The sequence below is a fragment of the Dama dama genome, chromosome 6 (genome assembly GCF_033118175.1).
Source record: "Dama dama isolate Ldn47 chromosome 6, ASM3311817v1, whole genome shotgun sequence".
NCBI classification, from domain to species: Eukaryota; Metazoa; Chordata; class Mammalia; order Artiodactyla; family Cervidae; genus Dama; species Dama dama.
Window position 1 is genome coordinate 13,357,450 of NC_083686.1, and position 16,069 is coordinate 13,373,518.

Consider the following 16,069-nt stretch of genomic DNA (forward strand, 5'->3'; position numbering starts at 1 on the left):
CATGCTGCTGTTGGTGGGGGTTTTGATTTCGTTTCTTTGTGCAGTGAGACTGGTCTCCCGTTTCACACCCAGACAAGGACCCATCAAGCTGCTCACCACCCAATCCTGCCTCTTCTCAACACAGCACCAGTGAGCAGGGTCCCCTTGTCTCTGGCTCCCAGTACCAGCTCAGAGGCTAGCACCCAAAATGTACCTCCTTCCTATCCTGGTAAAGATCCTGATCCTCCACACGATCACCTGGTTAATTGCTCCTGCTTTGCTCATCACAATCATCTCTCTGTGTGTCTGTTCTCCTCCTGATAATCTGAGTTCTTCTCACACAGGAATGATGGCGGTGATGATAGCAGGTACCTCTTTCCATCCACTTAATTCTGATCAAAGGTTGTGTTAAAAGACCGACATATACTTGCTCACGCAACCCCTCGTCAATGCTGGGAGTTGGCATTTTGCTAGATAGTGGTCTAATGGTCTAATCTACAGTCACTTCCTTGTCCCTTGTCAGCTCAGCTTTTGTTTATAGGGGTTACCCTCCAACAATGTTGGAGATATGAACCTCCCAGTAGCCCTAGAGAGGGAATCCTGGGTGGTCTGAGGCAGGAATTGGCAACCTGTGGCCTGTGGACCAAATCTGGCCCACTGCTTGTTTTTGTCAATAAAGTTCTATTGGAACACAGTCATGTTCATTTACGGATTGCCTGTAGCTGCTTTCACGCTGGCGCCAAAGTTGAATACCTGCTACAGAAACCATGTAGCCCTCGAAGCCTAAAGAAAAAGTCTGCTGCCCTCTGGTCTAAGACAATCATAGCCTTTTTAGCCTCCTAGCAGCTGAACAGTTTGGCATGGGTTTATGATGTAGTCCTGCCAAATAGGACAGGGAAGATCAATGCCGCAGATGTTAGAAAGAGATGATGTGTGTGATGCCTGGAGCTGCAGCAGCCATCATGAAACCATGAAGGATGAGCCCAAGGACCAAGGTAGCACATTGAGTATAGCAGAGCAGAAAGATGTTGGGAGCTGAATCCTTGACAGTATCACCGAGTCATGGAATCAAAACTAGAAAATTTACCTCCTGACTTCTTATAAAATGCTTTCTTCACTTTCTAACAACCCAATAGTATCATGTGCTACTGAAAACACCATAAATGACTGAGCGTTGTCATCCCATTCCACAGACAAGAAAGATGAGGCTCAGAGAGGTTAAGTAACTTGTCTACACACTCAGACAGCTGGTGGTGCTGCTGGGATTTAAACCGAGATTTTTGGTCTACACTGCCTACATTTCATTCCTTTCTGTTGCCCCATGCGGGTGGTGTTTGAGGCTCCTCCAGTTTCCAACCTGATGTACCAGTCCCAAACAGCTGCCAAAGCTTTGCTGGCATCTATTACACAACCGAAGCCCCCCTTTCTTTCAGTTCAGTTCAGTTGTTCAGTCATGTCTGACTCTTTGCAACCCCATGGACTGCAGCATGCCAGGCCTCCCTATCCATCACCAACTCCTGGAGTTTACTCAAACTCATGTCCATTAAGTCAGTGATGCCATCCAACCACCTCATCCTCTGGTGTTCCCTTCTCCTCCCGCCTTCAATCTTTCCCAGCATCAGGGTCTTTTCAAATGAGTCAGTTCTTCGTATCAGGTGGCCAAAGCCCGCTTTGGGCCACATCAAATCTCAGTCTCAGGATCAGGTGTCACGTGTCTGGCTATGCTCGGAACCAGCAGGCAGACTCCCTCCCCCACCAATAGGAACAGAGGAGAGGACAGCACTCAGGGATTAAGACTCACGTGAAGATCAAGTGTTCCCAGTGTCTCAGCTCCGCCTGCTCCTCCATGGAGGCCTCCAGCGCATCGTCCTTCAGCCTCTGCCTGACGCTCTGGACGCCCTCCTGGCCCCGGTCCCTCTCCTCACCCTCCAGCCGCTCGGCCCGGGCCGCCAGGTCCCTGCCGTGCTCCTCCAGGATCTGCTGCAGGAAGAGCCAAGGCACCCCACGCTTGAGCAGCTCCTGGGTCATCCCTGAGTTCTGCAGACGCCGCAGCTCCTCCGTGGCTTTCTCGGACAGCGAGAGGGTCAGCGCCCTGAGCTCGTCCAGGGCAGCCTGGTCCAGGCGCTCCTGCAGCTCCTCCAGGGCGGTGCTCTGCTCGGCCATCAGGCCCCGCCACTGGCCCAGGTACTGGCCGGCATCCTCGGCGGCCCCGGAGGCTTCGGCAATGGACAGCTGCTCCCTCCGCTGTTCCTTGTGCTGCCAGCAATTCCAGAGCGGACAGTTAGCAGGGGGCGGGGCTTGGCTGGTACAGCCCTCAAGAAAACACTTTGGGGAATGGTTGCAGGATGCACAGAACATCAACAGCCCTTCCCCCAACTATCGTATATTTGGCAAATTATTCTTTTAAAAAAGGAGCTGATGGTCTTAAAGACCAATGGAGAGAGCCAAAGTATGACAGCAGCAGAGGAGAAAGGAACCACCGAATGGTTACTTTGAATGAATGCTCTGCTCTGCTAAAGCCAACTAATTTGAGAGTGTAGCACTGACATATATATACGTCCATGTGTAAAACAGATAACCAGTGGGAACCTGCTGATAGCACAGGAAGCCCAGCCTGGCCCTCGAGATGACCTAGAGAGGTAGGATGGGGCGTGGGGAAGGAAGCATATATATATATATGGTATGTGTATACATATATATATATACACACACACTTATGGCTGAATCGCTTTGTTGTACAGCCAAAAACCAACACAACTTTGTAAAGCAATTATCCTCCAATTAAAAATTTAAAAAATTATTGTAAATACTAGAAGAAAGAAAAGGAAAACCAACTAAATTTTTCTGCAAATAGGCCAACAGGAGAGAAATACTCCAAGAGTGTGTTCAGAGTTGGAAGGACTATTGATTTCTCCCCACAGTCAACCCTTAAACAACAAGAGAGGATGTTTCTATTAAGATTCTTGCTTTTCCCCTTGCCTCAGTCATTTTTTTCTTGGGTTATGCTTGTGTTTTTCCTCAATCAAAACCATTCTTTGGCCTCTGGGATTAGCACCAGGAGCTGTGGAGAGGTGACTTCACTAACGTTCTCAAGATTTCCTTACGAGTACATTAACTTTGGTAAAGGCAGTCTGTGCGTATGTGCCTGAAGTCGCTTCAGCCGTGTCCAACTCTTTGTGACCCTGTAGACTGTAGCCCGCCAGGCTCCTCTGTCCATGGGATTCTGCAGGCGAGTATACTGGAGGGGGTTGTCATTTCTTCCTCCAGGGGATCTTCCCGAACCAGGGATCAAACCCAGGTCTCTTACATCTCCTGGACTGGCAGGTGGGTTCTTTACCACTGCACCATCTGGGAAGACCAAAACCCGTATAGCCGGCTTAAATTTAGGAGTGACTGTATGCTTTAGAAATGTGAAATGTATTTCTAGAAATCTAAATGTATTTAGATTAAATACACCAGTAATTCTCATTGCATGTGGTGTTCAGTATTACTGGCTATTTTTTTTAATTGGAGGATAATTGCTTTACAGTGCTGTGTTCGTTTCTGCTATACAACAATGTGAATCAGCTATAAAAAAATATGGAATGAATTTGTGTGTCATCCTTACGCAGGGGCCAGGCTAACCTCTCTGTATCATTCCAATTTTAGTGTATGTGCTGCCAAAGCAAGCACAAGACTCTACCTTCTTAACACATCCTCCCCAAAGGAGAAGAGCATGTAACTTGATTGAACTTTAGTAAAATGTGATCATCTTTTATGAGTTTCAAAGAAGGATCCAGGGCATCTTTTTCCCACCTTCTTCACTCAAACATAGTATTTTTTCTATCTTACTCTCACCTCCTGAACTAGACAAAGTCTGCCTCTGTCTATATTAATCACAATATTCCAAAGGTAAGGGGTGGCAAATCTGATAATTCAAAGGCAAGATTTATGGTGAGGATCCAGGCAAAGGAAAAGGCTTAGTTTGCTTCATCCAGCTGAACTTTAAGCATTGCCTCTTTCATTCGAGGTTTCATGGTTTCTAAGTAAGTTAATAAAGTTGATAAGTGTTCCCCCCGCAAGAAAAGAAAATTACTCTTAAGAAAATAACTGAAAATGTAGTGAAAACTTCATTTGTTTGACTTCTGTTGAACATGTATTTATTGAGTAGGTAAAGCTCAAGAGGCAGACCACCTGGGTTCCAATCCTGGCTCTTCCACTTAGAAGCTGAGTCACCCCAAATGAATATCTAGCCCTGTCTGTGTGTCCAGTGCCTAAACCATAGAGGATGATAGAAGATAATAATAGGATCTACTTCACAGAGTAGCTGGGAGGAGTCAATGAGATGCTTAAGACGTGTGCCAACTACAAATTGGCACTTACCAAGAGCATTGGCAACTGAACATCAGAGGCGTTTTCCACCTGCCTCTACGGAGACTGAAGCCCATGCTGCTATAGCTGCTGACCTTCAACAACCCCTGAGGGAGTTCAGCGCGGGGTGAGGCACTCTGCTCCAGGAAATCTGGTGGGACAGGTCTTTAGATAGTTGGACGTTTTTAGGAACAGATTTTATAATCTCAATCCTTGCATCTCCTCATATCTAGAGAAGCATTAAATCTCTTCATGGTGACATCAGATTCTCACTAACAAAAACCCTTTTGTAAAATGAGTGCTTAATGGTACTGCTGCTTTAAGATATAGGAGATGCTGCCTCTTGGGCTGCAGTCCTCATTTTGCCCCAAATAAAATTTGTAGGTAGCTCTTAGAGAAGGGCCTGGTACAGATTGGCATCAGTGAATGTCTGCTATTATTATTACCACATCCCAGGCACATAGGAACTGAAAATCAAGATATTCTAAGAGAAAAAAATCCTGAGATCCATGAGAGACAAATTAAATGAGGAGGTTACAGGCCTTTCAAAGAAGGAAATTTATATGGATAAACAACAAGGTCCTTCTGTATAGCATGGGGAACTATACACAATATCCTGTGATAAACTATAATGGAAAAGAAAAAAAGTAATTATATTTTATATTTGCTATAATTATGCAGGGCTTCCCTGGTGGCTCAGAGGTTAAAGTGTCTGCCTGCAATACAGGAGACCTGGGTTTGATCCCTGGGTCAGGAAGATCCCCTGGAGAAGGAAATGACAACCCACTCCAGTATTCTTGCCTGGAGAATCCCATGGATGGAGGAGCCTGGTGGGCTACAGTCCACAGGGCTGCAAAGAGTCGGACACCACTGAGTGACTTCACTTTCACTTTCATAATTATGCTACTATGAATATTAAAAATGTTAAAAAATAAAGGAGCCCCAAGAGAGACCTGAGGGGTGAGGTCATACCTCAGTTGAGTGAAGATGGGGGACAGGATATTTCTGGGAGAAATAACAGTAGGTATAAAAGACCCTGTGATGGGAAAAAAGCTGGCATACACAGAGATGTCCATCACAGTATTATTTACAATAGTGTACCCAGCAGACAGTCTGGGTTTGCACAAACATATCTTTTGTTCGTGGGTTCAGGTGACCTGAAAGTGTCAATTCCTTCCTTCTATAAATACTGGTTAGAACCCGCAACATGTCTTCAGTGCTGGGGATATAACACAAACCTTTGCCTTTGTAGAGTGGCATTCCAACTCTGTGGCACTCACAAGATTTAGCAAAAGCAACTGTAAGAAACTATGTTCATGGAAACTCACTGGAATCTCTGCAGTTCATCCATCCTTGCAGATCCTAACCTTGAACCAGGCCAGACCATCAGAGAAATATGGCTCTAAGCCCCATTGTTTTGATCCTTGAGCCAGAGGAGATGGATAAGGCAATGTTGAAGTTGGGGTGGAGTTCAATGGCTGAGATAAGAATCACAGCTTCCTGTTGGGCCCAACACTCAGTAATAAATGTAGAGCTTCTATCAATCAATTTAAGTTATTCTGCTTCCCCTTCCTTCCTGAATGGTACCACCTATGTCATCCTGACAGCGGCCTATGTCATCCTGACATCTCATATCTCCTGAATCTGTCCTTGTTCCCACGCTCAGGACATGGTCTCATCACTTCTGATCTGGTCTAGTGCTAGAGCCTCCCACAGGTCTGCTCCTTCAATTCTATCTGACAGGCTGCTCAATTGAGCTTCCTAAATTCCAAATCTGATCTTCCTTCTGAAACCAAGTAGGACCCCGTGGGGCTCCTGGGCACTGAAACTTTTCAAACAGTTGCTAATCAGGGAATGGAGAGGATGTGGAGACAAGGGAGGAGCAGTCAAGAAACAATAGTGCAGCCATGGGGCAGGGTCCTGGTTCTGCCTTGATGGATACATATAACAATAAGTATCCCAACTGAAACTCCCAACTAATGGAAGATGTTCGGTTCAATCGCTCAGTTGTGTCCGACTCTTTCTGACCCCATGGACTGCAGCAGGCCAGGCTTCCCTGTCCTTCACCAACCCCCGGAACTTACTCAACTCATGTCCATCGAGTCCGTGATGCCATCCAACCATCTCATTCTCTGTCATCCCCTTCTCCTCCCGTCTTCAATCTTTCCTGGCATCAGGGTCTTTTCCAAGGAGTCAGTTCTTCGCATCACGTGGCCAAAGTATTGGAGTTTCAGCTTCAACATCAGTCCTTCCAATGAATATTCAGGACTGATCTCCTTTAGGATGGACTGGTTGGATCTTCTTGCAGTCCAAGAGACTCTCAAGAGTCTTCTCCAACACCACAGTTCAAAAGCATCAATTCTTTGGCACTCAACTTTATAGTCCAACTCTCACATCCAATACATGACTACTGGAAAAACCATAGTTTTTAACAGATGGATTTTTGTTGGTAAAGTAATGTCTCTGCTTTTTAATATGCTGTCTAGGTTGGTCATAGATTTTCTTCTAAGGAGCAAGTGTCTTTTAATTGCATGACTGCAGTCACGATCTGCAGTCATTTTGGAGCCCAAGAAAATAGTCTGTCACTGTTTCCATTGTTTTCCCATCTATTTGCCATGAAGTGATGGGACCAGACGCCATGATCTTAGTTTTCTGAATGTTGAGTTTTAAGCCAGCTTTTCCCTCTCTTTCACTTTCATCAAGAGGCTCTTCAGTTCTTCTTCACTTTCTGCCATAAGGGTGGTGTCATCTGCATATCTGAGGTTATTGATATTTCTCCCAGCAATCTTGAATCCAGCATGTGCTTCATCCTGCCTGGCATTCCACATGATGTACTCTGCATATAGGTTAAATAAGCAGGGTGACAATATACAGCCTTGACGTATTCCTTTCCCGATTTGGAACCAGTCTGTTGTTCCATGTCCAGTTCTAACTGTTGCTTCTTAACCTGCATACAGATATCCCAGGAGGCAGGTCAGGTGGTCTGGTATTCCTATCTCTTGAAGAATTTTCCACAGTTTGTTATTATCTACACAGTCAAAGGCTTTTGTGTAATCAATAAAGCAGAAGTAGATGTTTTTCTGGAACTCTCTTGCTTTTTCTATGACCCAATAGATGTTGGCAATTTGATCTCTGGTTCCTCTGCCTTTTCTAAACCCAACTTGAACATCTGGAAGTTCACAGTTCACATACTGTTGAAGCCTGGCTTGGAGAATTTTGAGCTTTACTTTTTTAGAGTGTGAGATGAGTGCAGTTGTGTGGTATTTTGAACATTCTTTGGCATTGCCCTTCTTTGGGACTGGAATGAAAACTGACCTTTTCCAGTCCTGTGGTCACTGCTGAGTTTTCCAAATTTGCTGGCATACTGAGTGCAGCACTTTAACAGCATCATGGAAGATGTTAGTATTCTTCATTTCAGAGAAGGTGACGGTTTGATAACCTGCTCATCAAGAGACCACCCGAGGCCAGATGAAAGAAGTGCCGGCCCTGCACACACCCTGATCCTTTCAGCAGCACTGCCCTTGAGCCATTGCTATAAAACACCTCGCCAAATCCTCCTCGGTGGGGACACACAGTTTTTCAGGGCAAGGGCCTGCTGTGTCCTCTTTTGCCTGACAAAGCAATAAAGCTTTGCTTTTCTATTTCACCCAAAACTCTGTCTCTGAGATTTGATTCGGCACTGGTGCATAGCGACTGAGCTTTTGGCATCACTTCTCCTGAAAACCTTTCAGTGTTCCCTCATGTCCTCGGATGAAAGTCAGCTGTCTGCCCAGCACACTGCCCTCATTGAAGAGATGCCGCTTCCTGGGCATGCCTCCTCCAGCCCCTGCCCTCTCAACTCTCATGTTCTTGGAGCTCCAGGCACAGCAGGGCACCCTTGCCTGAATCCTTCACGTTTGAACAAGATGCCTCCCCACCAGCTGCAATGTCCCTCCTGCCTTGCACACATCAGGGGCTCCCTGCCCCCAGGACTCAGGTTCAGCTGCACCTGCTCTGCACAGCCTTCCCCGGGTGATGGTGACCTCTATGCTACCAGAGCATGAAGACAGCACAGGGTGAATTTCCGTGTTTGCCCCTTCCCCAGGTGGGCAAACAGCTGAGCAGGTGAGCGTCAAGGGCGAGGCTGAGACTCTAAGTCACACGGTCCTGGACTCAACCCCACAACTGCCAATCATTAAACCTGTGGTCCTGACCTCATTACTTAATGCTGTGATCTGAATGCTTGTGTTCCCCCAACATGCAGATGTTGAAACCTAATATGTGTTCTGAGGATTTAGGAGAAGAAGCTTTGGAAAGGAGCTTAGGGCATGAGGATGGAGCCCCCTGAATGAAATCAGTGTCCTTGCAAAAGAGGCCCCATACCCACCCACAGAGCTCCCTCCCTGCCTTTCACCCTTCTGACTTCTTCCACCAGCAAGGAGTCAGTCATCTGCAACCTGAAGAGGGTGACTTTGCTGGAACCCTGATCTTAGACTTCCAGCCTCCAGAACTGTGACATATAAATTTTTGTTCTTTATAAGCCACCTAGTCTATGGTATTTTCTGTAGTAGCTCAAATAGATCACAACATTTAAGCTCTCTCAGGTTCAACGTCTTCGTTAGAAAAAAGAGAGAAGATAGTAGCCTCTACCTCATAGGATTAATAAAACAATTAAATAAGATACATAATGCACTTAGCACAATGCTAAGTAAACTCTCCATAAACGTTACAGTAGCCACCAGTCATTATTCACTGGAACCAGCGCTGCTATTCTCTTGTCCTGGCAGACATTACTAATCTACCACAACCCTCAGCTTTGCTGAGCTGGATGGGACCCACGGAAGCCTTATCACAGCATTCCAAAGAGCCACTACCAATCAACTGCAAATGGTGCGTCAGGATGTCTGTCCAGTCACCCTTTGGATCCTAGCTTTCTGATGGCAGTGCCTGGTGCAGAACCTGGCACTTGGTAGGTGTTCACAGTGATTATGCAAAAAATAAATGTCATAATTCCTTATATACCTTTTGCAGCATCTCTCGTCTTCTCTTAATTATTAGTTTTTGGTGGAGTTTTTTCTTCTCCTGCTTTAAGTCGTTGTCCAACTTCTGTTTTATAGAAAAGACTTCTGTTTGAGCCCGCTCCAAGAGTACTTGCATCTGATCTTCATCCAAGTAGCCTGCTCTAGATGAAAAAGATGCAGAGTTAGTTAATGCACTGTCCAAACTCACCTGCAGCTTGAATGTGCTGCGGATGAATGTTTGTCTCCATATTAGTTTGGTTTGAATCAGAGAAATTTCCACCATCAGAATGGGCAGCTAAGACATCACTGAAATGCAGGAAGGGAAAGTTCGTCTTTTTCAGAGGCACGTAGAGGGAGCTCAGCATCACAAGAGCTATCACCTGTTAGGGCAGAAATTGGGAAGAGTTTTTGGAGAATGTAACATTCAAGAGGACCACGGTGGAACAAATAGAATCTTCCAGGAGGAAATGATGGACTAGGACCTCGTGGTGACATGAATGGCACAAGCAAAGTCCAAGAGGTAAATCAGGGAAAGCTCGGTTTGAGGGTTAATTCTGTGTATCAGATAGAGTGGCCAGGGTGCCCACAGTAAAGATCACGCTTGAGTGTCTCTGTGAGGGTGTTTTCTTGTGAGATTAGCATCTGAATGGGTAGGCTCAATAAAGCAGATTGACTCTCCCCAATGTGGGTGGGCATCACCCTGTCCACTGAGGGCCTGAATAGAATAAAAAGTGGAGGAATAAGGAATTCCCCCCTTTTTTTCCTGCCTTGCTGTTGAACAGGGACATCTCATCTCATCTCCTTCTCTAAGACTGGGATTCCCCCAGTTCTCAGGCCTTTGGCTGAATTACACCACTGGCTTTCCTGTGCCTCCAGCTTACAGATGGAGATCCTGGGACTTCTCAGCCTCCAAGTCATGTGAGCCAATTCGTCAAACATGTTTTACTGCATCTGTTTTTCCAGTTGCTGCCAATATTACCACTACTGTTCCCAGTCTGTTTGCGTCCCTGGTTGAGGCCCCTGCTTGGCACACAGTAAATTCTCCATGGACGCTTCCTGAATGAATGGTAGACACACATTTCAGAAATACATCTCTGCCAACCTATTAAAATAGGATTTAAAAATCAGAGGTAATATACTTCCCTGGAAACTTCTCCCAACAGTACAACCAACTGTCTGGTGCTTCTGCTCAAGGCAAGGAGCTGCTTCTTTCACTAGAGCGAAAATGAATCAGGAATGTCAAGTCAACTGCAGTGACAAATTCATTAGCATCTTTGGTGGGAAGTGTTCATATAATTTGCACTTTATAGAATCCTCATTAAAGAGGGCAAGAGAGCTGCAAAGTCCTAATACAATTAGCTAAAGAGTAGACCCAATCATAAAACCATGGTTGTCCTAAGAAAACCAACCTTATCATCACGGCCCTATTCATTTTAGAGCTTGTAACACCCAAAGAATAAATTTCATTGTTGACAATCATGAGTCTCAAAGACTAGCTGAGAAGAAATGCTGTCAAGGGGCTAGAAGCTACAGTGATTAGCACCATTTACCTGGCCATGTGGTACCCCAAGGTTGCTGAGAAAAAATACCCAGGATCCAAGATAAGCATCTGTGTGTATATACTTAATTCCAAAGGTCAAGACATGGAAGCAACCTAAGTGTCCATTGACAGATGAATGGATAAAGAAGATGTGGTATATACATACATATACACAATGGAATATTGCTCAGTCATAAACAGAAGGAAATAATGCCGATAATGCCATTTGCAGAAACAAGGGTGTAGCTAGAGATTAGCATACTAAGCGAAGTAAGTCAGAGAAAGACAAATATCATGTGACAGTGCTTACATGTGGAATCTAAAAAAAAAAAGATGCAAATGGACTTATCTACAAAAAGAAAACGCCTCACAGATATAGAAAATAAAGTTATGATTATCAAAGTGGGGAGGAGAGGTGGGATAAATTAGGAAGTTAAGATTAACATATACATACCACTATATATATAAAATAAATAACCAACAAGGACCTACTGTATAACACAGGGAACTACATTCAATATTTTGTAATAACTTAGAGAAAAGATTCTGAAAAAGAATATATATACACACGTGCACACACACACACCTTTATATGTATAACTGAATCAGTGTGCTGTACACCTAAAACTACCACAACACTGCACATCAACTATAATTCAGTTAAAAAAAACCCAAAACACAAAAAACAAAGGTGAATGCAAGAGCCAGCAGTGTGCCAGAGCTGAAGGAGAGGCAGGCTGTCCTCACCACGCAGTTCCTCTAAGCCTCCACCACTGATGCCTCAACGAAATGCCGGGGGTCTGCTTGAAAACCACTCAGGGTTAGGTTGAACAGCTACATCAAGACTGGCCACAAGTTGGTACCTACTGAAGTTGACGATGGGCACATGTTGGTTCATTGTAAAGTCGTCTGAAATATTGACTATATTTTAAAAATTCTATCATGCAAAGGATTCTTCTAACTAGAGAATTCCTAAGAAATAAGTCAAGTAGCCAGTGTATTCAATGAATGAACAGAAGTAGGTGGTCTCTGGGGCTTCCGAGGAGGTGTTAGTGGTTAGGAACCTGCCTGCCAGTGCAGGAGATTTAAGAGATGTGGGTTTCACCCCTGGGTCGGGACGATCTCCTGGAGGAGGGCATGGCATCCCACTCCAGTACTCTTGCCTGGAGAATCCTATGGACAGAGGAGCCTGGCGGGCTACAGTCCATGCGGTTGCAAAGGGTCAGATACGACTAAAGTGACTTAGCAGCTGCAGCAGCAGATGGTCTCTACGAGGAATGTTGGAGGAAGGCTGTTTATCTGCGTTATCTGGGGTGGTTCAGGAGTCTTACCTCTCGTGTTTCTGGATGAGGAGGGTCAGCTGAGTAGACGCAGTGCTCAGCAGGCCTTGCACACGGGTCTCTGATGACTGGATGTTCTGGACCAGGTACTCTCTGTGGCCAAATCTTTTACTGAGATGATATCTCTTACTAGCCTGGAAAAAGTCCATTAACTCTTCGACACTCTCCTGTTTAAAAAAAAATCAAGAAAGCGTGCCTAATTAAAATTTAGAGAAAATTATTTCTAGTCATTTAAAGTATTACATTTCCTTTCTGAAGAAAAGACACAGGAATAGAAGCCCCGAGATGAATACCTTAAATGTCCCAGTCCTGAACAAAGTCTTAGAGAAAAGTACATACTAATAGGAAAGGGAAACTGCTATATAGCTCAGGGAGCTCAACTTGGTGTTCTGTGATGACCTAGAGGGGTGGGAGGGAGGCTCAAGAGGGAGGGGAATTTAGATAGATAGATAGATGATAGGTAGATGATAGATAGATGATAGATAGATAGATAGATGATAGATAGATAGATAGATGATAGACAGATAGAGAGATAGATAGTTATAGCTGACTCTTATAGCTGTATAGCAGAAACTAATACAATATTGTAAAGTAACTATCCTCCAGTTAAAAATAATTATAAAAAAAAAAGAAAGGGCTTTGAAAAGTGCATTCAAGACCCAGATAGTAAAGTCTTATCAAAACAATTTTCCTGCCTTAGGAATGGGATGTACATTTCACTCAAGTGTCCTTCACCCACATGCGGTAACACCTCTGAAGTTCCCCAAACACAGCGTCATGTCAGGGTACTGAAGTTCTGGGGTAAATCAGCCACTGGCTCTGGCCCCAAACTCCCACATTCATTGAGGACATGAGATGAGTCTGGTCACAGAGTAGCAAGAAGTTCTCAGAATTTACAAAACGCCTAAAAACCCAAGCAAACACATGAGAGTAATAATAGCCTAGAACACACTGGGTGCATTTTCTGGGCTTGGCACTGGACCCAGAGTGTTTCTCATCTTTTCTAACTTAATCCAGGGAGAGGATCCTATTATTCCCATTTCACAGATGAGGAAACTGAGTCCATATCACACAGCTGGTATATGACTGAGCAAGGCTTTGAACCTCAGGCATCTAATTCTTGGGCCTGTGTTCTAGCTCAGGAGAGGCTGTCTCGCAAATCCAGCTTCAACCAGTAACACAGTAATTCAACCAGGAGAAATGAGACCTGCAGTAATTAAAACATCAGCCTTAGTGTATTATCCCACTGACTGGTTCTGCTGTCTCTTTTCCACCTGGCAAAATACTGTCCGTGCAATGGGTTCCTCGGAGGTTCAATGTCTTCTTCAAAAAGAAACATACGAGGTCTTGGACAGTCCCCTTTTTTCCACACAAAAGCTATAATCTTTTCAGGTCCAACACCTGAGAATTTGCACTCTCCAGACAGTGAAGAGTGGAATGGTCAGTGGGATGTGTGCGAAGGCCAGCTTCTCCCTAAGAGTTCCTGGCAGCAGAATCAACACAGCAGGAACACTGGGACAATATTTCCATCCTCCACAGGGCTGGATCCTGTGAGTCGGCTGATCTGAGCCCTTGATGTCGGGAAGCTCAGAGTCGGGGTCCTCAGATACTAACGTGTCTGTGCCGTGGCACTACCATCATAGCTGTTACTTTTCCATCCCCAGTCTTATGAACAATAACATATGTTCTTTCCGACATGGAGAGTCAGACCCAGCTCATCATGAGGAGTAAGTAAACTGACAGCAAAGTCTGTTCATCCCTAAGGGATGCTCTAGGGTCCGAATAGCTACCCAGGAGCTTATTTACTCTCATAAAGCTTTAGTGGGAAAAACCAAGAGGAAAAGGACAGGCTGGCTAGTTCTCTTCATGCTCAGATGTCCAGTACCTTCAGAGAGGGGTCCTCTCTTCCCAGAAGGCTCACGAAGGCCACCTGATCTCCTGGGATGGCTCTGCTCTGTCACAACCCTTACTCACGGGGCCTGAGTCAGGACCAGAACTCCGGTGAGTGACTGCACACCAGTGACTTCATTCTGTGTATACAGGGCTTCCCTGTTCTTCCCTGGGTTCTAGGCTATTATTACTCTCATGTGCTTGCTTGGGCTCAAACGGTAAAGAATCCGCCTGCAGAGCGAGAGACCTGGGTTCCATCTCGGGGTTGGGAATATCCCCCTGGAGCAGAGCATGACAACCCACTCCAGTATTCTTGCCTGGAGAACCTCCATGGACAGAGGAGCCTGGCGGGCTGCAGTCCATGGGGTCGCAAAGAGTCGGACATGACTGAGCGACTAAGCAAAGGCATACAAGTGCAGGTAAAAGACCTCAGGCAGGCCTCGTGAAAATAGTGACAGTCTCATATAAACTATAGGTTTGGCCAAAAGATTCGTTCGGCTTAAAAGGTTACAGAAAAACCCAGATGAACTTTTTGGCCAATCCAGTGTGTGCACAGTCACCTAGGAATTCATTCTGTCTGGATTAATGACACTCAAGCTTCCATGCACAAACACCCACAAGTTCACCCAAGTCTATGAAGACAGAGATCATAAGCCCTAGGCACACATCACCACACATGTGCACACACACGTACATATATGCACTTATATATTTCTATTTCTAACTGCTATATACATTAAACATATATTGTGCCAAGCACTGGCTTTCTGTGAATTAGATTAAATCTGTATCATGCTGCTTTTAGTATGGGGACTGTATTACTTCCATTTTACAGATAAGGCAACTGAGACTCAGAGACACTAGGCAATTTGCTTTACTGACAGGTGGTGGAACTAGAATTCAAGTCCAGGGGAGCCTGAGTACGGGGCCTGTGCTTCAAGCCACCATTTGCCCTGCTTACTGGAAAGCCACCCTCTCCATCAAGAGGTGGAAGGAAGACAGGGTTAGTTTGCTGGAACCCAGCACAAGAGATAGGACTTAACTCGGGGAGAGGAGACATTTAGTGAAACAGCTCAGGAAAATGACTCCTCTATTGGGGAGCCTCATTTGAGGCATTACCTGTATTTTAGAGTAATCTTGCAGCAGCATTTTTGCTGCCTCTGGCTTCAGCTCTCCTTTGAAAATAGCACTTTTTATCTGGGTAAAAAAGATACTGTGCAGTTCGTTCCTCTGGAAAATGGCCAGCTGCCTGTGGGCCTTGGCAAAGTCCTCCTCCTGCTGCAGAGCGAGCGACCTCCTCAGGTGTTCCTGCTCCAGGCCATGGAGGGTCCGTAGGAGGCTGCTGCACTCAACGGCGGACTGCGGAGAAAAGAGGGAATGCATGGGCAGTGATACACCAGCCGGGTGTGTACAGGCACATCCATGCAACATGCGAGCACACACACGTATATGTGTGCAAATGTGCACACTCATACAGGCACACACATGTATATGTGTGAGCAAATGTGCACACATAGCACACATACATGTATCAACATACATGCACAATGCACATAAATACACCTGGCAATAACACATATGCATGCAGTCTCATACAGGCACACACATGTACACACGGGACACATGCATGCACCATCGGCATACATATGCTCATTAGACACTGATGCGCATAGCAAAAATACACACACATGCAAAGTTACATACACATGCATACACATGTACACACAGCACATATACATGCAGCACCAACACACACACATGCACATATACACGTGCATAGTGCACATAAACACACCCAGAAATAATGCATATACATGCACACACATACAGGCACACACACAATACACATGTACACACAGGACACATGCATGCACCATCAACACACACATGCACAATGCATATAAATGCACATAGCAATAATGCACACACATATACACAAAGAAGCACACACAGGCATGCACATGTAAACA

General features: G+C 45.2%; 1 protein-coding gene and 1 pseudogene across 2 annotated transcripts in view; both read right to left on the minus strand.

The window, feature by feature from the left end:
• Nucleotides 1-16,069, minus strand: part of EVC2 (EvC ciliary complex subunit 2) — a 161,999-nt gene that overhangs the window by 62,334 nt on the left and 83,596 nt on the right. For both annotated transcript variants that reach the window (XR_009693365.1, XM_061145530.1), the window contains 4 exons: nt 15,219-15,458; nt 12,201-12,376; nt 9,331-9,490; nt 1,781-2,235 (listed from right to left, as the gene is read on the minus strand). Coding sequence is in view for 1 of the 2 variants with exons in the window: in XM_061145530.1 (XP_061001513.1) it covers nt 1,781-2,235; nt 9,331-9,490; nt 12,201-12,376; nt 15,219-15,458 (1,031 nt within the window). In the remaining variant the exon portion in view is untranslated. The remainder of the gene's footprint in view (nt 1-1,780; nt 2,236-9,330; nt 9,491-12,200; nt 12,377-15,218; nt 15,459-16,069) is intronic.
• LOC133058954 (U6 spliceosomal RNA) lies at nt 3,553-3,651 on the minus strand (annotated as a pseudogene).